Source organism: Linepithema humile, chromosome 3 (genome assembly GCF_040581485.1).
Source record: "Linepithema humile isolate Giens D197 chromosome 3, Lhum_UNIL_v1.0, whole genome shotgun sequence".
In the NCBI taxonomy this organism is placed as follows: Eukaryota; Metazoa; Arthropoda; class Insecta; order Hymenoptera; family Formicidae; genus Linepithema; species Linepithema humile.
In genome coordinates this window covers 23,385,933-23,413,162 of record NC_090130.1, presented here as the reverse complement: position 1 = coordinate 23,413,162, position 27,230 = coordinate 23,385,933, and the positions used below count along the sequence as shown (strand labels likewise).

The 27,230-nt window shown below is 35.7% G+C and overlaps 1 protein-coding gene and 1 long non-coding RNA gene across 7 annotated transcripts in view; both read right to left on the bottom strand.

Moving 5' to 3' along the window:
• Imp (IGF-II mRNA-binding protein) overlaps nt 1-27,230 on the bottom strand; it is a 93,336-nt gene that overhangs the window by 11,944 nt on the left and 54,162 nt on the right. For 2 of the 6 annotated variants that reach the window (XM_067351511.1, XM_012361358.2), the window contains 3 exons: nt 1,386-1,562; nt 685-1,068; nt 145-397 (listed from right to left, as the gene is read on the bottom strand). In XM_067351511.1, coding sequence (XP_067207612.1) covers nt 145-397; nt 685-1,068; nt 1,386-1,562 — 814 coding nt within the window. Of the gene's footprint in view, nt 1-144; nt 398-684; nt 1,069-1,385; nt 1,563-1,859; nt 2,022-27,230 lie in introns of those variants that run through there. The other 4 variants (XM_067351512.1, XM_012361360.2, XM_012361357.2 and 1 more) reach the window with 3 other exon arrangements.
• Nucleotides 14,829-18,265, bottom strand: LOC136998585 (uncharacterized). Its single transcript, XR_010889172.1, has 3 exons — nt 18,033-18,265; nt 15,789-16,145; nt 14,829-15,074 (listed from the first exon to the last, which is right to left on the bottom strand). It is a non-coding gene; the product is annotated as an uncharacterized lncRNA (long non-coding RNA).

The following is a 27,230-nucleotide window of genomic DNA, read 5'->3' as shown; positions in this document are numbered from 1 at the left end:
ATATTCTGTTTATATTTTTAATTAATTTCTTAAGATTTCATCAATTCTCGATAAACATATATTTTTACACTCTTACATATTCTTGTAAAAATTAATAAAAAATTCCAAAAAATTATACATAAGAAAGAATGCGATAAAACTTACAGCCATAGCTTGAAGATCATTTTCGTAGCTTTGACGCAGTTTGCTGGAGATCATGGACTCGGCCTTGCTCATGTTATCGATTGAACCCTTAACTGTGATGATGCGTTCGAGGTTAAAACTGTTAATGTCGTTGATACTACTAACAGTGATTTTTGTGTCAGTGTCCTGCATGATTCTCTTAATTGTGTTGCCGCCCTTTCCGATAATTCTACCAATAAGATTATTGTGTGCGAGTATCTTCAGAGTGATCTCCCTGTCGACAAGATAATATAATTGCGATTTGATTATATAATAATAATAAATAATAATATAAAGTTACAATTGACAATAAAAATTCGATTAAACGGTATGAATAAACCTATGATTGCTTATTATTATTATGATATAAATTGTAATAATAAAAAAAAACACGTAGAGTATTTAATCACGAAAAAATATCGACTATCTGAAAAATTAATTGATATCGTTCGTTTGATCTCACTATCATTCGACGACTTCACGTCGAAAAACTCGATACAGCTTGAATTGCGTCACACATACCCCTTGTTCGTGTTGTTTGCTTCTTGTTGCATGACCTCCAGGATCTTCTTGCACGCGTTAGTGCAGTTCTCGGGATTACCGTAGATGGTGATCGCCTTCTCCAACGACCCGACATTATCCTTGCGGTGTACATCGACTCGGGCGCGCGTTTGCTGCGTAATCGTGCGTATAGTTGAACCCTGGCGGCCGATTATCGCTCCTACCATGTCCGACTGTACGAGGATACGCAGCGGGAAGTCCGTCTGCCGACCAGAACCCGACAGCCCGGAGAAGGCGACACCGCTACTGCGCTGGCTGCGGCCCCTTCGCCGGCTCTCCGCTGAGGACATCTCCACTTTCAGTGGATTGCCGTCGTATTCGTAGCCATTCAACTGGTTCACAGCCCTACAAATCGCAAGATTAGCGAGATTGTTGATTTTCCCGAAGAATCGATAAATAAGATTACAATTAGAATAAATAAATAAATACTATACGGAAGACTTCAAAATGACCGGACATTTTAGTTTCACACGCAAGCGTGACATTGAAAACCGCACAAATTCTAACGCAAATCCCGATGTAAATACGATGGCAAACGTTTGCGATTTTTCACGAAGGCTAAAAGATGCTGGCTCGCGGCCAATATATATTAATTATATTGCATCGTGACGAATAATTAAACTTCTCTTAAAAAAAGCAGAAAGAGAGCCGTCAATACTCACTGCTGTGCTTGTTCCGTCGTCTCATAGCTGATGAGTAGGGTCTGCGTGTTTAACTCTCGCGACGACAACTTTTCGATGTTCTGCACCTGGCCGTAGTTCGCTAACAGCAGTTCGAGATCCTCTGAATGAAACGGAACAGGCAGGTTGCTTATTAAAACCTTAGCGGCGCCGCTGCTGCTGGAAATAGAGAAATAACATCTGAGATTAGATTTTAGCTGCAAGCAAGCGAGAGAAACATTACAAGCTAATAAAAGATAATTCACCTAACACGATATATAACATTTATGTTCTTAATTAATAAATCAATAGGTAATAAAGTGATATTTTTATGAATCTTATCTAATGTTTAAGTAATATAAAGAGTTTTAACGTAAGTAGTTTGTACAAATTAAATTTTAAAATTTTATATTTAACATCTAGATCCGCGATATATGTAGCTTTGCAAAAAAAATATAATAAAAAATTGATTATTACTCGACTTCGACCACGTGTATCCCATCTATGTATCCCATTTTGAGATCCGAACAGAGCAAAGATTGTAAGCGAAGGAAGAGAGCTGCCATGTAAGTGGACGACTCGAGCGCGATTCTCCGATTGACAGAATTACACGGTACCGAGGTACGTCGAGAGATTCGGCACGCAGCAATCACTAATAAACTTTGAAAGCCAACTTGACCTAGCACGGAGCCGTTGGCTGTTTACATTAGATGATGTTATTGCCAGACAACTTGACGAAATATACTCATCGACGCGTGTTACTCATACATTATACCATACATAATAGATGATATTAAAAGAAAATCTTATATGTAACAATTAATATCTTTGATTAAAATTATCAAATTAATTAACTGTTTTTATGTACAAAGATTATTATATTAGAATTTCAAAGCAGTAACTGAGAAAAAATATGCAATAAAATTTTGCGATGAACACTATATAGAGTATTTCTTTCAGAAATTATTTATTTACGCATTTTTGAAAATATTTTTCATTCATTTTTAGATAATAAAAACTGTAACATGGTTGTGCTACAATTAGATATATGCTTGAGAAAATATTATTTAAATTTAAAAATATGCTACATTTTTATTTTGTACTTAAAAGTTTTGGAAATAAATTAGAATGTGTGTATAAAATATCACTATTTAGAACAGACTAGCAAAATGTTAAAGATCGAAAACAGTCAAATATTAATGTCCAAATATTAATCAACAAAGACATTATGATAAAGAAAAGAGAATTTTACATCTGTTTTTCTCGACGAAAGTATTTTGTCTTGTAATTCTAATCAACAAATATTCAGAGTACACAGAGTGACGCAGAAAAATATGAATCAATATTATAAACTCGGTGAGAGATTGACAAAAATCGATTGAAAATTGCAATCTTTTACTATGTTATACGTAGGAAATGATAATAAAGAAAATGAAACAGAATTATTTAGAAATTATCAAAATGCTGACGAAAAACAATGATTGTAACAAAAGTTTTCTAAGCTCCTTAAAGTATACATCGATAATGCTATTTTTGCACGAGATTCGCTTCAAGTCGTGGAAGGTTAATGCGCGTTTCAAATTTTATTTTGGTCGGTGTTGCGTACTTTGTTCGAGACTGCACGAGCGTGAATTGCGAACGGCAGCGTGCTTGCGCGCGTTGCGCATCTAGGTGCATCGGCGCGGCCGCACCACGACGACATGAATGAACCAAACGGCAAGTAAGAAGAGAACGTGGAGCGTGAAGAACAAAAAGGAGGGTGGAACGACCGAGGGAACGACTCTCACTTTCGTACGTATCGATTTTTTAGCAAGCCGACCTACTCATCGCACGGTGCCGCAGCGGAGCTTTTCAGCAACCTTGAAGAAGACGCAGTGAACGACTCGTCAGAATCTTATTCTCATCTGACATAAGAGAGAAGCTCTCGCAAGATAAGACAATTGATCGATTCTGCGTAATTCAGATTTCATATACGATACAGAAATATTGCGACCGGAAATAGAATCAGTCATCTCGAAAACATCAGCCCAGACTTCAAATTTCGTAGATAATAATAGATACTGCTGTTTTAAAACGCGCTTTCGCGCATTTTCTCTATAAAAAATGAATTTAATTATAATTGAATTATGTCAATTAAAAATAAATGCATATTAATTTACTAATATTATTTTGTAAAAAGTATTCAAATATATTTTTTTCCTATAATTAATTAAAAAGAAAGCAACACATTTTCGATGTGATTTATATAACGCAGTACTCTCCGCTATCTTCTCGAATTATATCAAACGGATGCGTATCGAGCTTTCCGTGCAAAAATAACTCGCTGAAAGCGAAATGCGCGGTATACACGCAAGATGCATCTTCGATCGATGCACTCATATGCAACGAGAAATCATGTTGTATTTATGATAATTCGTATTATAACGACAATCGAGCAGAACAACTACAATATCGTGAATTTATTTAACTGACAAATTGATGGCCAATAATGTGCAATATCGAATTTAATTCACGTAAAAAAACATACGATATCGCGGACATTAAACAGCGCAATAACAGGACTTGTGCAAAATTCAAACAGTTTTTTTTTTTCATATTATTCACGATTAAATATATGTATAAATTAATAAGAATCTTACAAGTACTTTAACTCTGTAAGACATGAAAAGATCTGATAAATCTTGAAAATAATATTTTCTTATACTAATCACACACAAATAAAGTTAAGAATTATTAAATAATTCTTAACTAATATAATTGTGTTTCAACATGATAAATACTAATAATTAAATTATACGTAAAGTATTTTTTCAAAATAAATAATAATTTTACATGTTATTTCTCAAATACAAATGTGATTCGATTTATCACTAATTGTCAAATAATTTACACCATATTTGACTACTATTTGACAATTTTCTATTTCTTCATATTTTTGTAATGCGATCACGTTCTTAATAGAGCTCCTTTCATAGTGCTGTAACGCTTTTCAAGTTATTTAAAATTGCAAAATTTCATAAAAATCGCGCGAAAGGTGGAATACTGCAATTGAAGTGATTGTCATTTTGTTCACGCACTAATAGTATCGGTCTCGGAAAAAGGTCTTGTTGACATGAAATGACGCGAAAGAATACTGCACGAAAGGTGGGGTACTGCAACCGGAGTGGTCTGGGGGCGTCATTTTGTTGACTCACTAATGCCCATTTCCACCAATGTAGATTAACTTTAATCTCGGTTCAACTTACTCTTCATCTTTTTCTAGTTTTAAGAATTAGAAAAAGGTGAAGAGTAAGTTGAACCGAGATTAAAGTTAATCCACGTTGATGGAATCGGGCATAATAGTGCAGTTGGAAAAAGGTTTAGATCAAGCGACGGTTCACGCGAAAGGATACTGCACATAAGGTGGGGCGCTACAACTGGAGTGGCCCAAGGCGCGTCGCGACGATTTCTTCACAATGTCAATAGTGGGAAAGAAGGAGGCGCTGTTTAGATAAAACGACGATTCTTCCGAATGGACAGTGGAGTGTTGCAACTCGAGCGGTTCGAGGCCCGTCATTTTCTTTACGTCGCCAATAATGCGATAGAAGGTCCTGTTCAAATTAAGAAGTGAAAGGATAATGGGACGTCTTTACTTAGAGTGGTCCGAGAGAGAAAGATGCGCTATTTTCTCAACAAATAAAGTAAAATAGATGAGATATTTTGTTAAGACAAAGCGCGATGATTCCCGTGAATAATTTTGCACATCTATTGTCGCAATTTGAGTTGTTTAAAATGCACTGTTTTTATGACGACGCCAACAAAGTAAAATATAATAAAAAGCAAGTTTTATTAACAGTATGTGTGGGTTACATAATATTCGCGATTGCAGTAATAAATAACACAAAAGATTAGTTAATATTATAATACAAGTAATTAACATGTTATTCATTTTAGCAGCGCCAAATGTTCTTCTATCAAATATTAAATATATCTCGCATTAAATGGAAGAACTACATTTTATGTGTTACAATGTTTCATTTCTAGTTGTAAGAATGAATTAATTTAGTTGTAAAAAATACAAGCATACGTTTGCAAATTTAATAAATAAAAAGTGGGGATGAAAGAGACAAAGATACGCTGGATGCGCGTAAGGAGGGAGGAGGAAGGAAGAGATATGAGAGAGATGAAGGGTGAATAGAATGAGGGACGAGGGAGAAACGAGTCTTTGTTTCGCGTACTTCCCTTTAGGGGATTTTCGGCAATATTCGCGGTATATAGTACGAAGTGCGTGCAAGCGCGCCTCGTCTGCCTCGTGGTTCCCGGTCGACCATCACCACCCACCAGTACACCCCTTACCGCCCCCCTCTCTCTCTCTCTCTTCCCTCTGACCATCCCCGATCAACCCTTTTGCACGCACGTGTAACTCGCCGGCGATTTCGTCGGGTCACCTTTAACGAAAGGCGGCGGGTTTTCGCGAGGCAGCCCGGGTAAGGGAGTCGGCAGAGGGTCGAGGGGCGAGAGGAAAAAGCAGAGAGGGAGCATCAAGAGGGACGCGGGAGGGAAAGAGGGGTGGACTTTGCGGACAGGGGTGGATCACCCCGCAGCGGGTCACCCCCGTGGAAGAGCTTTTGATGTCCCGGCCTAAGACACCTTTTTCGGACACTCTTTTTCTTCCGTCCGTGCCACTCTCGCCATCCCCGCGCTTTTTTCGCCGATTAACGAGTCGATGGAGCGAGGCATCGTGACCAAGAGAGTTGAACGGGGAGTGTTGAGAGAGGAATGAACTGAAAGCGCGGACGGATCGACCGAAAATTGTTGTGGCTGCTAATGACGCGACGTAGGTAGACTTTGCGACAAGTTTTGAGAAATCTTTATCTCGAAAAAATGAGTTATATCGAGCGTAATTGGCATATCGAATCTCGTGTGATGTTTATTGAAACGCATAAATACTTATTATAAATTAATATTTATAATAAAGTATTAATTGTATTATACTATTATATGACTGAAATCATAAAATGTTTTATAACACATAAATTATAGACATTGTAAATCCTGTAAGACATGTGGTCTAGAAAATAAACTGTTATATAAATCTTTCTAATTCCTCGATAAATGCAATTTTAATAAGGTTTTTGAGAAATACAAAAAATTAATATTATTCACAATTAAAACTTTCGCTATCAATAGTGATAAATAAATCTATGGTGCCTAATTGCAAAACAGTTTAGTAGTTTCAGTAAATTATGAAAATTATAAAAATTATGAAAAGTTTTCATAAATGTAATTAATATTAATGTTGATTAAAACTGAAATAGTGAACGATGTACATCCATAGATATCTTAAAAATAAAATTAGAGAAATGCATAGATGGTCACATTTATAAATACAGCCCTGCTCGAAGAACTGCTAACGTCGTCGGCTTGCGCCGTCGGGACGCACGGCGCCAAAATCGATCTTGAAAAGGGAAAGTGCCAGCGGCGTGACTTTACACACACACACAAGCACATACACGAGTGCGAAAGACGCATGTAAAAGTCGCTGGCCAAGGGCGTTCACATATTAACATTCAGGAAGTCCTACGGTGACCTATTCTTTTTATCCTTTTCGTCAGGATGAGATTGATGCAACGTAAAATATCAAATTAAAATAAAATATCTTTATCTTCATAGAAAAACCTTGCAGTAGAAATTTCAAATTTCGAGCTCATACATTGGACTGCTGCGTATTTTTAGTAGACTTAAAGTTTCATTCATATATAGATATTCATTGTCTTATTTCTAATTATCTGATTATTATATTATTCTAAAATATCAATCTTTTCTTGGAAAGTTTACAAGCTTTTGTGTTCTTAAATTTAATCATGAGCAAAATTTTGTTAACTATAAATCTATCAACATTTCGCAAAATAAACAGAAAGAAAATTAACGTGCAAATAATTTTATTAATTAATATTCTTTTTCCTTTTCCTCTTAGCATCAATATTTTGATGTTCACGTGCAATAAAGATTAAAAATCCATCAGTTCAATGCACTAACTGTAAGTTTGAGAATCGTTGTTTAAAGGGACCTTAAAGTTCGTTCATGTACGAGGGAGTGAAAGAGCACATCACGCGAATGCGCGACTCAACGTAAGAATCGTGCGTAGGTAGATTTGTACCTGTGCGACCGCGCGGCACGTGCGCCGTTTTCAAGTTACGCCTGCGTGTGCATGACGCATGCACGTGCGCATGATGCCGGTTAAGACGCCATACACAGCTTATTACACGCTGCACAGCTTATATATGCAATTGCGATTTTACAGACAAAAATATCCTTTATTATATCAAACAACAAATGAAATACAATATGCTAAAAAATATTGTTCATTATTATACAACTAAATGCGTAAAAATTTATCGTTGATTTATGTGACAATAATGAAAATAAATGATATATGAAATATGCTTCAAAATATTAAATTATTCAACTCTCGCGAATCGGTGACGTAAACGACTCACATTTACTAAGGGTCTGCATTTTATTCAAATATAGATAACGCCATATCGATAAATAAAAACGAGACCATCCGTGTTTCGTCGCATGTGTTATCTATAAGGCGGATAGATAAGGCAGATGCGCAACAGGGGGTTGTTAATATTGACACTGACAGCAGCTAGCGCTAGCTAGAGCCACCACCCTATTTCTACAGTGTTGACAATGTGTATTTGCGGCGAACCACCGCGTGCGTCAGACAACTTCCAGCAATTTTTCCATGATAAGCGAGCGCACGTACGCGTGGAAAGAGTTAGTGCCACGGTACAGGAAACCAACAACATGCGTCATTCCGCGACTGGTTATATGTAGAATTAAGGGTATCGCAAACTGGTCTAATACTGTGAAAGGAATATGCCAATAACCAGTTGGCAGAAATATTGAAAAAAGCTTTGGAATAGCTGTGGAATCAGCAATTTTACAATATATTTTTGCGCACACCTCGATTTGTCGTCACTCTCTTTCAACGCGGCTTTTTCGTCTCAATGAATAAACATTTTTTCCGTTCACAACGCATATTTTTGCCAAATCGATTATAATCGAATATGATTAGTAGGATTTAATTTACTAATCTACAAATAATAAGTAAGCGTACACCTGTTTACTCACTGCATCATGGATTCCTACAGAAAGACAACGATTCCGCTATGTACGAATATTTCGGAACATTAGAATTCCTGAAATTCTATAATTCAAAATAGTTCAAGATTCACGTTTACTTTGTTTACCGAAATGACTCGATATTCCTATCGGCGAGTGTCATGCGTGAATGACGATCGCGATGTGCCATGGTTTTCGATCGCTCAAAGACGTCCTGAAAGATCCACGGGGAAGTGGACGTCACGCAACCACGATGTCAGCGACCGACGTCATTCGGAATGCACCAGGCGATGACAGTGGGCGTATTGGAAATGGTGACTCAGCTGCGGAATTATTAACTACGATGCCTTATAGTATCTACGTTCATTCAGCGACGGCGGTATAAACTTCTCGCGAACATCACAAATAAGGGCTTCTTAGCGCTTCAATGGCTTTTGGAAAAAAAAAAGCTAAATTATATTACATCGATCTGTAAACATTGCAAGAGAAATTTTCCGTTCATTGGAAAGTATATATCTTAAACGCAGAAGTCAACAGTTAAAGATTATAATTAAAATAAAGTAGCATGTAAAACATAAATGTAGGTATGAAAAAATTAAGAAATGAATTTTTAAACAAAAAATTTAGTCAAATCTTGATACGTGAAGAAATGTAAATTTTAGCTGATACCGTTACACGTTCACCGCATTTCTCTTGGACAACGATACAGAATTCATGATAAACTATCATAGAGTTTTATAAAAAATTGATTAAAATAATCAATTTCTATTTTTAGAGAGATTTTTTCGTGGATTCTCATGAAGAATTTCTTACACACACGCTTCTCGATTTCGAAGGGAAAGTATTGAATGCGACTATTTGCGTTCGATATCGCACGTCACACAGTCGCGCTAACCGGAGAGAAAACGATCGATACGACAGTATACGCGAATAAACGCGTGAGTATGCATATATATAAATATACATATATTAAAGTAGTATAATGATACATATATTAAAGTATAATGATACATATATTAAAGTAGTATAATGACCCGGCCCCGTGTTTGATCGCGCGAAATGCTATTTCGATGCCGATAAATCGCGTTCTTCTCTTTCTCTCTCCCTCCTCTCTTCTCTCCGTTCTTTTTCACCGCGCAACGCTTTCTTTCTTTTTGAGAGCTTCCGCTTTTGAGAAAACAACGAATAGTCTCGGTGATTCAGGTATGTATGTATAAGTATATTTTTTCGATTTTCTATACACATACACGAGACAGAACGTGTGGATGTTGCTCAATCGATTTTTACGATGAATGCCACGAATGGTTCTCTCGAGTTTACGATGCTTTTTTTCTGCCTTTCGAGTTTTCTTATTTCAAATAGAAATTTATCTGCATTGATATACATATAAATGACTGTTTTGTGTCGAGTCAACCACTGTCGTCAATATTATATTTATTGCTAAAGATTGCTTACGATAAAAGCAGGTTGATGTGATCCTTTATATCCTTTGATTGTCAAAGCTAAATTAAATTACAACAATCTATAGTCATTACAAACAATGTTTTCCATTAATCCAGAATATAGATTTTAAACTTTTAATTAAAATAATTAAAATAAAATTTTTTCGTAAATTATAAATTCTAGAGTAAAATGACCGTCGCATAGTGGCTTTGGCATTAATGCCGGAATTATAGTTCCGTGTTTGCCGTATTATGCCGCGGCGGCCGGCCTCGATATACACATAGAGAAAGAGAAACAGAGAGAAAGAGAGAGAGAGAGAGAGAGAGAGAGAGAGAGAGAGAGAGAGAGAGAGAGAGAGAGAGAGAGAGAGAGAGAGAGAGAGACCACTAAACGGCCTTTATTTTTAACTTCGCGTCCAGAGTTCTGTGCGTTGCAATGGTCGACGTGCCACGCGACAAAGCGCGCGCTTATTCGAGCTCAATAGTATCGCGAGCTGTCGTTCCGCAAGTAGCTGTACTCGAATCGAATCGAACCCGGTCGTTCGATTTCGCCGCAAGGTTTGACCTGGTTACGGAAAAACTTTGGAACACCCAATTCTTTCGTATTTCTTTTACATCTTTTGCTTCATTCGTAATGTGTAAACAAATATTTGTATCGATTATCACTTTATCGACCTGTTCTGTGCGTGAGTTGTAATTTAAGTAAAATATTAGTATTTGTTATTATTTTTTCAAGTTCATAAATAGAGAAAGGATTTCTCATTGCATTTTGTGGTTAAAACTTCTTGTTTTTTTTATATTAATTTACACAATATATTTTATACACAGTTACAATATAAAAATAATTTAATTTTTTAAAAAATGTGAAAGAAAAGGGATGTATAAAATAAAATAACAGAAACTGCGGAAATAAATAGTTCTTCGAATGTAAAATATAATAATATGTGAGATCTATTAAAGCTATACAACTGACATTATACAAAAGTAAAAAGACATTTTTAATTGGAGAAAAGAACAACAAAAAAATCTCTTTACTTTTTCATTTTTCTTTATATTTTATAAAATAATAGTCTTTTCCGTCATCATACTCTATAATTATATAAAAATGACTCCTAAGGTGGTTTTCTTTCTTAATAAATACAAATTCGGGAGATTAAAAGACTATAAAAAATTGCGTATGTTGCGCATATGCGCACGACAAGACGATTGAGAACTACTATAGAGTGTTCGATAATCGTTAACATACATCATGTCGCGATCTCATTTTTTACGTGTCAAGCGAAAAAAAATTATGCTCTGAAGAATTACCCAGTGGATTGCATTAATGTGCATACACGTGTGCGCTTTTACATTAACGAGTCGCCTGGCTTTCGAACGTAAGAACATCGATTATGTTACGCGTCATAGCTGCGTTAGCGATACGTCGATTATGTCACGACGATTAGGCGCGTATCAAAAGCATGCACGCATACTACTGCGGTATATCTTCTCTCCCCTCCTTTCCTCTCGTTTTTTTCTTAGATATTTATTATGTTGCAATTAAATTCGTAATAGTAATCATGCTGCTCTTAACTGCATATACATACTTAATCGATACGCTGCCTAATAATTGTCGAACGATGCGGTGTAACATTCTCGTGAGAAAGTTCATTACGAAATTTTTAATAAAGCATACGTTTTTTTTATACATTACAGACAGAACTTTTTATATCTCTGTGTGTAATATGAGCAAAAAAGTTTAGACAATCGTCAGGAATGTTATTGAAATCGCGCTTAAAATCACCAAAGCAATTTATATTCGTTTTTTTTATTATTGCTTTGTCATTGCAATAAGTCGTGAATCTATTCTATCACACAATTATTGACAGTACAACATAGCGACCTTAAGCGCGTGTAGTATTTCCCAAGGTTATTCGAGCCGGTGACATTTTCTAACGCTTATCTACTAATAAAATAATAAAAAAATTATATAAGATATAATTTCTTTATTATTTTTTTATCAATTAATAATTTTTGTTTTATTATTCGTTATAAATTAATTAATATATTCATTTTTATAATTGTTTTATATTCTTAAAGAAATCAAAATTGGTAATAAAGTAAATTAAAGAACCTTCGCCGGTTGTTCGTGCACATAAAATATAATCATAACGTTTGAATTATGGTTAACATTATTGAACAGAGATTGGTTAACATCATTGAATAGATGAATTGCAAGAACAACCAGCGGAGACCCTTTAGTCTTTATTATCAGTATTAATTTATTTAATCATATAGATCTTATTTAATTTAAACTATATTTTTAACACATTAATATATATTAAATCAATTAATAGTCAATAGAAAAAAATTGGCAATTTTTTATCATTTCATTTTATCTCTTATTCTTTTATTTATTTCGACGAATAACACGTGCAATTTTGTTAGTAAATTAACTGTATGTGATGTTATCCAGATACTCTTTGAAGATGTACTGTATGTTTCTAGATATTGGATAACACTAGTGGCAATGTGATGACAATTTCCGGCCGATTCGTAGAAGGCAAGGATAAAAAAGAAAAGAAAGAGACATGATGAATCAATGACAAAGGAATGTATCCTTGTCATCAATTTGTTCATGAAGCTATGCGGATCACGTCGGCGTGATGACGTAATCACCATGAAAGATTTGGTCTTATCAAAAGAATACGTTTCGTTGCCAAGTGGAGTAAAAAGTAAGAGTAAGACAAGGTTAAATGGTCTTGAGCCACATATCGCCGCAAGAAGTCAGATTTATGTAAAAGATATCGATAGTTAATCACATATATAATATACATATTAATAGTTAATTAATAAATAGATTTTGCTATTTTGTTTCTAATTGTTGGAAATACAATATTTAACCCAAAATTTAATCCTTCGGTTTGAACTTTGATACATAACTGCAGAAGTGCACATATTGAAGCTCGACAGATCTCAATATCTTCTTACTGTATTAAATATGGAAAACCGTGAAATAAAATTTAGAGTTTTAATATTTACTTATTTTTAAATCCTATTTAAATTTCCAAAATTTTATGAATTTTAATTAGAAATAAAAAGTGAAACGAGAAACTGGAGATCATTATTGTGCAAAAAGTTTTACATTTTACTTAATTTCACTACGTTAATTCCATTAAATTCCAATATCATTCACAATTGTGCCCCAAAATATATGCACTGTTACTGTTCAAACAAAATTATTAATAAACTAGTTAATATAAATTTTAATTATGCAGTTGCATCATTTCGGGAAACATTGCACCGGTTTATTCTAGAACGTTGAAAACAATAACGAATATGACTGTACATCCGCGACGTTGTGTGGACTGAGGAGCTCAGGATATTTTTGCCACGACGAATGTAGACTTACATATGGACTGTGCGATACTATACTTTGAGTGTACCGTAAAGTCTGAAGCCAAGATATATGTATATCTCTGCTGAACGTTGTATTGTGCACTCGTATATGCAAGATATAATTTTATAACACAACGTTAACATTTGATAGATTTGTAAAAATTTATTACTAAAATAATATTAAAAAATGTGTCAATAAATTAATTTTCAAAATCATTAAATTCAAAAAGTATAGTTGGTTGTTGTCTCGTAATGTGCAACTGCAACGACGTTAACGCAGCCACCTACGCTAAATGCACTTGTGCATTGCAGACGTAATTTGCATCGGTTAGCTAAATATCGAATAGCATGATTACAGAGTTTCTCGTAACACGATTTACGCTGAATCATTCCGTATGATAGAGATGACGTTGAGGCTGTCAAATGACTGGTGTGTGTAAGACCTTTTCTCAGTTTTCCTTAATTATCTCAACGCCAACAATAATAATAATCACGATCGATATTCGTGTGTAATAATCAAGAGATACTATAGTTTACGTGCAAATATTGTAAATGCATTCCATGGTTTAATAATGTGAAATTGTCTTTTTTATCTTGGAGTTTTCTTAAATAACACATGTGACATAGCGATTTATGATTTATAATTAATTATAAATACACAGAATTAAAATATAATTTATTATTATTATTCATTTGTAAAATAAACTTTTAAAATAGCGTTATTTTTATTACCAAATTGTATTGTTTCACGAATTTGGTTTGTAAATATCTATTATCGATCATAATATATTATCATCAAAGTTTGCTACAAATTATTTTCGGAAAACTAGCTATTTTTTTCAACAATCGCAGCGAAGAAAATGGCTGTCATGAGTTTCTCATTCGCGATTCTCATTTGTGTATCTCGAATCCGCAGGGCCGACACCTCGATAAAAGCAACAAGTGTCCTACGAAATCATTTGTCAACGGAAAAGCCGGTAGCATGGTCGGTCGATTGCCCGGTATGAGTCATCGAGTTCAACGGATCATTACGTATCGCGCATAATGCGTCCGGATTACAGCCCAAACGCGCCGTATTTCTCAACTCTACACCTGCTAAATATACGAATGGCATCATTTATCAAAATAATTATTATATATTTGTTGCGAATATTATTATTGCGAAAATAAACAAATGGATATATTTCGCAGAAGTCTCTTTTCTTAACAAATTGACAAATAAAATGTTGCAGCTTAGTCAAAACATAGTCAAAAATAGCCAAATTTTTCCTATTTTATCTCTGTATAAAGTCTAAATTTTTGTAAAAAAAATATATAGGTATCTAAATTTTTATCACACCTTAAGCTACTATTAATTACATAAAGTATAAATTAAATAATACATAAATCATATTTTTATAAGAAATTTAATCCTCTGTAAATTTTCTGTAAATTAATTGTCAGAACTGTCGATCGGAGTCAAGTGAGAGAAAATTCTCACACGCGGGACATCGTCTTGTCTGCATGTGAATGAGGACGGTATATTTACGCTCCCGTACGCGAGTCGGTGATCACGAGACGGTTGCGACCCAAATCCCTGGATACGCGCCCATATCTTGCGGCACCTTGGCGTTTCTTGCGCGGGGAAAGATAACGGTGTTATGCATCGAACGACAACCGATGCTTTGCATAACTCTTTGCATAATATTATCAGACGCGGTGCAGTCTACGCAGTTTCCGGTCAAGTCTGGTTGAAAGCAAAACCGCGAGAAAAAGCGAACTTGAACAAAAATTTGTTGTGAATTAAAATCGCTTATCATCCATCAATTAATTCCAAAAAAAAACACATCCTATAAAAAAATTATCATGCTCAGCGTAAATAAATGTATTTACACTGTTTGAAGAATACATATGCCAGTCCGGTTAGTAAACACATTTATTACTATTCATATGTACTTATGTAAATTTCTGCATAATGGACTTCAGTGTGCATCAATGCGGATTGAAGTGTTCAAATGATTTTATTATCAGTAAGAATGTCAAGTAGCAAAGTGAAAGTAAAACTTTTAAAGTTAAATGTATAATGTTACAATGTGTTTAAATATTTCTAAAATGTATTTCATTCTCCTTTACTTATTTATGCGTGTTTAATATCTCTTTCTTCAATATTTATATCTAATAATTCTATTTTTTTAATATTTGCATAAGCAGGCATATTTAATATTCATATTTCGATTGGAGTATAGCGCACTACAATTCGAATTATTGCAACAAAGTTTGCTTGAAAAACTACAAAAAACTTATTAATTACATATTTATACCTTTTACTTTCTTTTTCTCCATTTTACTATCAAAAATTTGCTTTCGCAAATTATAACATGCTTTTTTATATTTTAAAATACTGACAAAACAATCTAGACAAATTTTTCGATTTTTGACATATTATTTGTCAAAAATTAGTTCATATTTTAAATAAGAACTCATAAGCACTTACGGTTCCGTTTACAACAGGAAGACACATCAAAAGGCTAACGAGAAGTTCGCCGTGGCTTCTAACGAGTGGTCGATCTTTCTTCGTTTTCGTGCTCGTTAACGACGCACACCGAAAAATAATTCTACCCCTCTTGAATGCCGTAAACTTTGATGTCCTTTTTTCCTCCTCTCTCGCTTTCTTTCCTTTTTTATACACTCGTATACTTCGTGAGTCAATTCATAAACAAAAAGCTGCGCACCACGTGTTACGCACCGCAGTAACGCATTCTCGAGCATCCGAGAGAAGCTCGCGATTATGCGAAACGGGTCAGGATTGATCCGTGAGAATGAAAAATCTGGACGCGGCGTCGTGGGAGTTCTATTTTAAACGGAAGATGCGAACGATCAATGCATTCGGCACGCAACTAAACGTGGTACTGTCCGAATAACAAGACGAGTCGCGTTTATGTCGTGACGTATATAACACATATGTTACTTTATGGATTATACATAACATATGTTCACTTAAATTAAATTGGTAAATATAAACGCCTATCTTTTACTGTATTCGAATAAAACGCGATATACACGTCACTAGTAAATCACAATATACATTAAAGCAAATAATATGTAAAATATATACATAAATAAAGTAGTTTCTTTAATGTTTATTTTGCAGACTGTAAATCAAAATAATGCACAAAATTTAAAAAATATTCTAAAAAGAAATAGAAAATAAATTTACTTGTAAGATTATGCTGCACATATAATTCATATATTATAAAATTATTTTTAAATATTTAAAAGATTTAAACAATAATATTTAATAAATTTAAAAAAAGGAGAACTTGCCGTAAAAAAAAATTCATAATTTCGCAATAACTTACTTTATATTTCTAGATTTCATACTCAAGTATTGAATAAAAAGTTACCGTCTTGGAAGTAATAAACTTGATATTTTTGCTCCGAAAATTCTAAATCTAGATTAAAACCTAGATAAATTCGCAAGTCAAACACAAATTAAATCGAAAAAATGTTGCAAGGAAGGCAGAAAGGAATTTCGATCTTCTTTTCACATATTCTTAATAACAAATAATTTTTTATTCTTAACTGAGCAGCGGTCATGACGCGACATTCGCAGGTTAACGACGCGCGCGCGTTAACGACATCGGCAAACTGCGAGGCTCATATGCGTCGATGAGACAATGAGTCATAGAAATCGTCCTCTTTCTTTCTTCTCTCTCTCTTTCTTTCTCTCTTCCCTTTTCTAACTATAAAACTGAACGTTATTCTCGATCGGAGTCACGCGAGAGAACTTGTTTGAATTAGAAGAATATCATAACGTACTTAACTTTGATATATTTCGGATGATAAAAACGAGCTTGCACATTGTAAGTGCATAAAGTATTTTATCAAATATATATATCTCGAGCTACTTTATATCCATCATATAAATATATTCAATATTTGCTTTCAATAATGTAACTTTTAATAAATGAAATAAAAATTAATTGGTGCATCATAGAATTAATAAATAGACTTAATTAATAAAGGGTATGTGATACAAATTAAGTAGTGCATAAAGTAGTTAAAACCGGAAATCAATTTTAAATTCCGATTACGATGTGCAATTACGAAGTGCCTCTTAATTCAGATGTTTTAGTTTAATTGTGCAAGAAACAAAATTTATCGTTTTCCGACAAAAAATTAATTCCTTCCTTATTAAAATTTTAAAATTTTTTCACGAATTATCAAATTTGTGACTAAACCGAAATGAGACAATTCTATTAGTTAATAAGTTATGTTCAATTAACATAATAATTGCTACGATGTGATGACGTACTTTACTCGCAATGCATAAAATTTGCCTACATATTTCATACTGACATTTCATCATGTAACGCAGATTGACAAATATTCCAAAAATTTTACGGACTCTAATTTTAACAGAGCATTGCTTCGGGATTCTTCCGTGAATTATTTTCCGTAGAAAATTACAATATACAGTGTGTGTGTGTGTGTGTCGTACGATCAGAGAGTCGATGATTGCGCTCAATCGAGCGCAATCATCAATCGCGAAAAAACGCGCGCTGCATGCGCGGAAATTGCATCGGCGCCACGTCGCCACATCGTGGAAAAGCGCGTCGTTAATTTTCCTTCCTCCCTCTTTCGCCGCGCCTCGCGCGCGCCCGCGCTCTTATCATCGTCGAGTACCACGTGTCCGCGAGCAACCATGTCGCACTTTTGTCAGGGAAAAAAAACATACCCGATGATAAAGTCTCTAGCGGCGTAATTCCTGATTTGTGCTTGGTCGAAGAAGAACACGAAGAAGCACAGCGAGATGACGCGTCGCGGATTGCGATTAAAGCAGGAAAGAATTAAGCACGTAGCACCGAACTCGGCGCGACACCGTTATCGCTGAAAAAAACTTGCAGCGCACCAACCCACGTCTCGCTGCACACTGCAATGGTCCGAGCAACCGGCCGACCGAAGCGCCTCTTCTCGGCCGCCCGCGCACGGAAATGCCCGACCTAGCAGAGGCAGTGGCAGAGACGGCGACAGCAACCACGATAGCAGTAGTGCATTTAGAAGTCGAGATGCAAAAAAAAAAAAAAGAAATAAAAATGTATAAAATTTTTCACAGAACCTCACGTCTTTTGCACATTTTATTTCTATATTTAATGCTGAAAAATGTTATACTACAAAAAAGAACAATGTTATTTCAAAAAAACATTGTTATTTATGCTATACGAGCACGCAATTAAAAAAAGATGTCTGTTGTATTAAAATTACAATTTGAACACACAATCGACCTGATTGATACAATATTAACATTTGATCACCTTATATTGCATTTTATCTCTCGTCAATTATTTAGAAACAAGTGAAATCTGCAGCTAATTAATGAACTCTCGTTGAGAGATTATTACTTGCATTTGCGTTAGCGAATTGTTCAATAGAACTGTTCGTGCTATTTAATAGAATTTCTCTTGAAAATGCCAATATTCGTCAAATCCCTAAAAATTTTCACACTTATTCATTTATATAATTTAATATTCATTATACGTATATTATACGAAAATCAAATTTAATTGAAATCGGTACATCGATAAATGATGGATTAACATCTCATTCTCCATTGTTTCAGAACGAAGAAATCAAACATTGTCATGACTGTTTGTCTTCGGCTAAAGGCAGGAAAGTTATCATTATGTACTCATATACATATCTGTAAAAGCATTTAAGCAATTACATTTACAATTTTTAATTGCCAAAAATTACTCTCTCTCTCTCTGAAAAGAATAATAAAAAGAATTTTTTTACAACTATTGTGTTTAAGAAATAATTTTGTATTAATAGTCCAATATCCAAAAAATAGTGACAAAAGTTGTTGATACCAAGGACCACGAATGATGTTATATAATTGCAATATATACGTGGCGATATCACTGCGAGGATCACGGTGGCGATGCATCACCGATAAAGAGCGCGTTTTCGCGAGCCAGAATGCATGTTTATGTGGACACGCAAATATTAAAAATCAGCAGCAAGCGCGCCGAAAAACCGGCATGCCTCTCGATGCAGCCGAGTGTTAACAGCTGTTGGAGGCAGCTGCCACGTGGCCAGCACGCACCTATGATCACAGAATTTTTCTGTGCAAGCTTTTTACAACCAATACTGCCCATTGACGTCATTCTTATATTCATGAAAAAATACCACACATTTTCCTCTCGACATTTTTCTACATACTTTTAACATAAAATTAACATTTTTTCATAAATTAAACAAAGACAAGTAAACAAACAACTTCATTTTTTAACTAATTTTTGTAAGAGACTGGGTTAATACAAATTGAAAAATAAATAAAGTCTAATATTAAACATTGGAAATAGGATCATAAAATATTATCAGTTTGACGATCAATTTTCATCGAATATTATAAGAATTAGTTCGGAAAATAACAGATTCTCTCTAAAAAGAGGAAGTAGGTCGCCTGGCGCGCTACGAAATTGATTGTTTCAAATAAGGAAAAATCGATTGATGGATGTTATATAACGCGCGCACACAAGAGAGACGTGTACGTATATCGCACGTACTTGGCTTGGAAGAAGCGATCGTACGATTTATTTTACGATGAACAAATCCAGATCATAAATATTCATGAGTCCTCGCAGCTGTGGCACGGCTTTATTAGCGGGGAGTCCGCGATGCTAATTTCGCGTCGCTTGCGTTTTTTGCCGGACGAACAGGATTAATGCTCGCACTCGCGCGAGCGCGACGTACAAGAGCGCAAGATAACGCGTCGCATAACCGCGCCACGGTTACATCCGGGTGTTAGCAGGTGGAACCGTGAAATCGGTCGGGCGAAACCATGATACCTAATTTCTTCGACGGTCGCCTTATCGGACAGGATATGCGACTTCCATGCGAGCGCTACTTCTCAAACATTAATTAAGTATGCACGTCGATCCGATATCGTCACTAATACTTAATTACTATCGTCGTCGCGATATTAAAACTCATCCGTTCACGTTTTTATCAAAGATATTTATAAATTCCATACATAGGCGTATTGAAAAATCTGCTTGCAGAATTTACATTTTGACGATATCTCTCATCTATGTGTATCGTCACATTACATACTATCGACTGTATCTGCTCACTTTGTTATCAACCGTATTTTATGCCTACTATCAATTGCAATGTAAACCACAATCCCACGTGCAACCATCAGTCATGTCCGCAAAAAAGCAAGCTCAGTAAATGGCAATCATTAAACTCCGCTTTATTCTTCTGACAGTTGCAAAACTAATTATTTCTACGCGTTTAGTCTTTGTGTTTTTTTTTTTTAATTAGATAATATGTCATAATATCGCTAATAAAGATTATATCAATCCAGATAAATTTTTGGAAAAGCCAATACAATGAAATTAATTTTTAGAGTCGTGACTAAAAGAATGTCTACAGTCAAAATGTTTTCACAGCAAAAAATCTTTGTCACATTGATTTTAAAATCATAATTTTCATCAAACAATATTCGATTACAAATAACATTTTATAAAGAAAATACTTTTACATTTACTTTTTGAAATAAAATAAGTTAAATGTCTCTACGTAATAGTTCACGAAAATTCCATTGCACGTACATACAGCGTGAGCCGTTTTCGACTGCATTATCGCAATGAAAGGCTTAAAAAATTAGATTTTGCTTACATAGCATAATGTGCTTAATTTAATCCTGAATTGTATTTAGATATAGTTTGGATCAGGATTAACTCGTCGCAATTAGTCAGTTTTTTCAACATTAATAACTCTCAATTGATCACCGCTATTTAAATTCACCCTCAAAGGAAAGTTGACTTTGAATTTGTCACTGAATGCACCGCTGAAATTCCATCGGAACCTTACGCAACAGCCAGACGCACCCTCTTCGTCTCCAATCGGGGAGGGTCTGGCATGGTCGACAATAGGCATCGAGGAAGTCGAAGTCGGGGAGGAAGAAGGGCGACGGAGAAGAGGCAGATACATACCGCAGTCGATAGGGAAAGTAGACGGCAGATTCGAGAAAAAGAGAGAAAGAAAGATCAAAGAAAAGAGAGAGAGAGAGAGAGAGAGAGTGAGAGAGGAGAGGGAAGAAAGAGAAGAAGGGTGAAAAGGACTGCATAACGTGGAAAGGCAGCGTCGGTCCTGAGCTCAATTAGCAATTTAAGGCAATAAGCGAGCGCATTCTCCCTCGCTTACGTTCCCGCTGGCATCAAGCGACATTATTTCGAAAAGGGGAAGACTTCGACTCCTTCGCATAAACATCATACGGAATAACGCGAGCTGCATATATCCGAAATGGGACGCGCATCCTTCCGCCCCATTCTTTCTCTTTCTCCTTCTTTGTTTATTCCCCGTTGACATTCTTCATCCTTCGTTGAACATTACGCATTTGTTCTCTTAATTCGATTATACGGAGAACTCGCAATTGAATTTATCAAAAAAAAAAATAAATAAATAAAAAATATGAGATTATACAGGATGTTTGAAATATAATGAGAACAAATTTTTTATTTTTTGAGTAAATTCGTTATCTATTAGTGGTGCTTTGAAACTTCACATTTATTTATCAAATCTGTTAAAATTAATTTAAAGTTTCAAAATGCCACTAATTAGCAGTCCATTCATCCAAAAAATTAAAACTAAATAAATTTAGTTATTTTTCAAACATATTGTGTATGTTAATCGTGTAATCTTTTGTGTAGTCTTGTATCTTTATGATTTATTCTTAAACGATTATTTTTAGAATTATGCTTTTAAATATGTGTTAATGTTTCATTTAAAAAATGCAAAATTTCATATTTTTTTATTTTATCGTTGGAATTTATTTAATTTTATTTTTCATGAAAGCTATGAATAGATCCACATTCCGCGCGCTTTAATTTATTAAATTGACTCATGTATTAATATTGATTGTGCAATGTTATTCATGGATATTTCTACTTTCGACAAATTCTGAATAATTTTCACATGTTGCTACAAATCATGCTTCAATTTCATTATAATTCAATTAATAGCTTTTGAATAGCGTCAGTATACCGATTTTGATATCTATTTTTACGTATCCACGTATCTATGTATCTACGTATACGTATTTATACGTATATCTATATGTAAATATCTACGTATTTTTATGCATAAGTTTTTTCTGTTTATATGCAGAACGGTTTACTTTAATTTTCATATACAATGCAACGATAGAAGATCGCAATTAGCGAGAGATCCGGTATCTTTAAGCGCTCTGCATTCTGTGGATGCAGACAAACGCAAAGTGCATGCATTCTTAATTCTCTCTTCTCTCTCTCCACGAGATGAGGGGGAAGCGCCAGTACATACGGAGAGCGATAAATAAGGAAGAAGGGCGAGTTTACGACAACGCCACGCCACGCCACGAAGGGTCTCCTTCCATCCCTGAGATTTACAAATTATGCATTATGCCGAAGGGAATACACTCGAATTGACATGAGTGCAGGAAGAAGAACATACAACATTGCGACAAAGAATTAAAATTTCACTAAAATAAGAGAGTTGAACTTTTGTTAATCTTTTTCTCTATAAAATATATATATTCAGCCATGTTTAGGTAATTATGTAATTAAAAAAAGCTTATAATTAATATCAAAGTTAAATTCTATATGCTCTGAGAAGTAACATTTGTCTGCTATAAACATGTATAAATCCAAGTTAACAAAAAAATTCTTTAAAGTGATAAAATTCAAATTTACATGACAAACGATAATTAAATTTCAAACTTCAATTGTGTCACTTAAAAAATTCTTTCAATATTTTAATAATGTATTTATTACTAATTGGAAAAAAGTTTTATATGCGTAATACATGCAAATTATTCCCCGCTGCATAGTATTTTTTTATGAAAAAATTGCGATTAAATTCGTGTGATAAAACGTGCCAAATGGCATATAAGGATACGCAATGCCAGAATCGATTTGTTTTAAATGCCTAAAAACAATGACTAGACAATTTCGAGATAATTGTATTTTTATGAAAGAAATTCCAGGCCAGCTAATCGGACATTGCCACCACGACGACTCTCCAGAGGTCCGTCAAAGTGATGCCGGTGTTTCGTCGCCCGGGCACGTGTTACGGGAACGTCTCGGGTGATCGCCCGTTGCGCATTAATTTCACTACGCGAATCGTCTCGACATTGGATACTCTAAGTTTCTCGTGACGGCGAGAGAAAGAAGAGAATTGAAAAAAAATTGATAAAATTCTTGCGACCTCGTAAATTTCTCACCTTCAAAGTTGAACCGTTATATTTAAGTATTTATTTCAGTATTTTAGAAAATATGATTTGATTCTTAATATTAAATTTAGCATACGCGCGATTATTTCAATCATATCTCTGTGCTAAGAAATCTCAAGCTGAAGAAAATTATAAAAGCATATCACGACACTAAATAACAATGCTGGACAAATGTCAAAAAAAGAAAATATAAAGACGAAATAAAGAAACATTGTTCCCATTTTAATCAATGTTAAATAGAGAAAGACGTAACGTGATGCGGGTTATAAACACATGTCAGCTCAGAAAATCCACAATCCCGCGGATTAGCGCAGACACACGAGTCCCGATTTAATTCTCGCGCGGAGGAAACGCTTATAGTCTCACGTTTCCTTCACGGATTTACGAGGGACGAACGCGGAAGCGGTGCCCGCAAAGGTGCCGTGAAGGAGAAGGAAACAAGGATCGATGGGGTGGTTACAGCAGCAGTAGCGACGCGAGGTAGGAAAATAAGGGACTTGACGGAGGTGGAGGGTAACAAGGTAAAGGCGACGAGAGGGGCGGAGAGGGGGTTAAAACCGATGGTAAATGGCACGTTGCCGGCGCAAGGGAGGAGGCGCAAGGAGGGTGAAATTCGCGAGGAGGTGGGTAACCTTGACCCGGGGATGAACGACCCTCTCTATCCCGGGACGCGCGTGGCGAACCTCTCTTCGTCGCGCCCTTCACCCTCATCTGCGACCCTCGTGCACGTCCCTTCCTCCTCCACGACCCTCCCTCTTTCAGCCACCGCGGCGACGACTCCACCGGGATCCGTTCCTCACGTCTCTCTTCTACTCCTCCCTCTCCCCCCCCCCCACTCCTTTTCACTCCCTCCTCGTTGGGTTCTCTGCCGTCTCTCCTACCCCCGTTCTTCGCCCTTTGACCATCGTCATCCTCCTGCTATCCTTCGCCTAGAGCACAGTGTCCTTTCTCTTTCGTATTCTCGTCGCCGCTCATTCCTCCCTCCCTTTCTCCCCACCAGCGCTTATACTCTCGCTCTCCGCACAAACTTATCACGAGGAGAGCCACCAGAGCTCTCTCGCTCGTTTACTCGCGCCCTTCCGCGGCTCTTTCCTCTCCCTCGTCCTTCGAGTGAGTCGAAGGGGACGATGGGGCGGCCGGGATGATAGCGAGAGCGAAATTTCAAGGCCAGTGTACAAGCCCGGGGATTGAACGTGCTGGATTCGTTATTCCAGCCGGATCACGTTCTGATTTTTTCCACTCCCACGCAACCGCGCACATTATTTCTTGTGTATCCAAATATTTTTATGTCATTAAAAGTATTATTATTTTCCTCCACTTTTTTTATAAATTAGGTTTTCACATGACATAACATAACGAGCTATCGACTGACAATCATCTAACTTAATCGGTTTCGAAACAAGTGGATATAGATCGCGTAAACCCACAATTCTGAGCCGAAACGCTCAGTCAATCGTATGTATACACATATATAATATATACTTTTCATTCTTTAAATCGGAACCGCAGAATTAATCTGGGAATCGATTTCTGACCACTAAAAGTGGGCCAACTGATAATTTTGTTGTCACCGAGACTTTTGTCCTCCCCAATAGACGGTCTTAACATTTGCCTAGCGGTGCGCTTAGATAATTTTCGCACGCTCTTCAAAATTCGCGATCGTTCGGTCGGTTGCACGCCGATCGGCCCAAGGACTACATCCTGGAGGAGCGAGCACGCGCGCGACAGGTGGGAAGCGGCATCGTCCTAGGACGCGGCTAGTCGAAAACGCGGCCGAGACGTCTCGCGATCGATTAATGAATTTGCGTCCCGCTTCTTCGCTCATTCCCGGAATAGAGTCTATCGCAGCTGGCGGTCTCGCATCGCTCGCCATAACGAGCGAATATATAGACTGAAGGAGCTAAAGGATGCGCGGGAGGGGCCGGGCGGAAGGTGGTTCAGAATGACGGAGAGAAATAGTTGTGCACGGACAGGTCTGCGCATTGTGCCGCGCCAAATTGCCGGCCGAAACCAATCGTTTATAACACGGTCAATTTTTTCAAATTTGGGGTTTCTTTTGTTATAGGAAGGCAATGTTAAATTGCTCGGGAAAAGAGATTGAATAATTTGATGAAAACTGAATTATAAAAACAATATCGCGTCTTGTTTATATAATTTCTATGTTCTTGAAAAGCTGAACTTTATAAAGTAGATTAATATTGAAAAATTAAATATCAAATCAATATTATCGATACACTAAATCTTATCTTAGATTCGAAATAATATTAAACGAGGGCAAAATAGTTTTTAAGACAAGAATCTTGTCAAATCTCAGATAATTTATAGTGACGGCTGTTTCTTTGTCTATTTCAACCGTATTATTTCTAAATACTTATCTATTTCCTGATTAAATAAAACAGATTGTATCATACCTGTTAGATATTTAATCACACTCTGTGTTTTCTCATTATAAAGATGACAATCATCAAAATATGCTTACCTGCAACAGAAAGGAATAAAAATCATAAGTTTCTGTCAACTTTATAAAATGTATAATTTAAAGAAATGTAAATAGTAATAGAAAGCAAATTTGGACAGAAGATAAAAACACAATTTTAATTATATTTCAATTATTTAGATTTATTTTTTTACAATATGTATATAATTCAAATCAATGGCTAAGTGGATATTAATTTGCTGAATATGCAGAGTTTGATTTCACACATATGTTAAAGATTAATCATCTTTTCAAACGTCAAAGTCATTACTTATTAATTGGACAGATGCAAATCTGTCGCTAGTAATTTGTTTTATTTATATCACATCTCTGTTTAATTCTCTCAATGTAATATCTAAATAAATAAACTGTTTAACGTTTATTACACGACTACCAGATGCAAGTGTCACATGTACAAATGTCAGATGTCATACCGGCGGACTGAAACGAGAAACATTTCTATGTGTTGCAGCAATTTGCAATCGATATTTTTGTATTGTAACGATGTAATTGAATATGAAATTTGATGAACAACTTTTTTTCACATTAGAATGCAGATTCTTTTTCATAGACGACACACATGAGACACATGTAAAAGGTATGCAGCGTCTTCGGTCTCATCGCACTTTAAGATGCGCCGATTCGGCAGCACGCGCGTGCAATCGCCGTCGCGAATTCGCTCGGGTGGTTCGCCGGGGAACGACCGAACGAATGCGGATCGATTCGGCGAGACTCCGAAAGTTCTCCTACCGCCTAAAGAGTGATTACACACGCCGGCCGGCCGATTCGCGCTTACGAAAATTGACGGCGCGCACACTGATAACGAAGATGGGCCCGTCACTTCGCGTGTTATTCCGCGTCCATCTGGGCTTTCGCTGCTATTTTCGGAAACGGCCCAGCCATCGCCACCTGCGATTGATCCGGTATATTCCCGCCTCTGTTACCCTTCATTAATCGGTTTCGATCTTTATCCGATCTAAAAGTTAGACTCACTTAAAACTCCTAATTCGTAAATTACAGATCTGGAATTCGAGATAGAATTTTATTTATAATTTTATGTAATCCCTTGTAATATAAAAAATATTCAAAATATTAAAATATACATCATGTGATGTGTTTTGTATATTGAGTTACATGCACACAGATTAAATCGACGTATGTAAAGGATAAATTAATAAAAA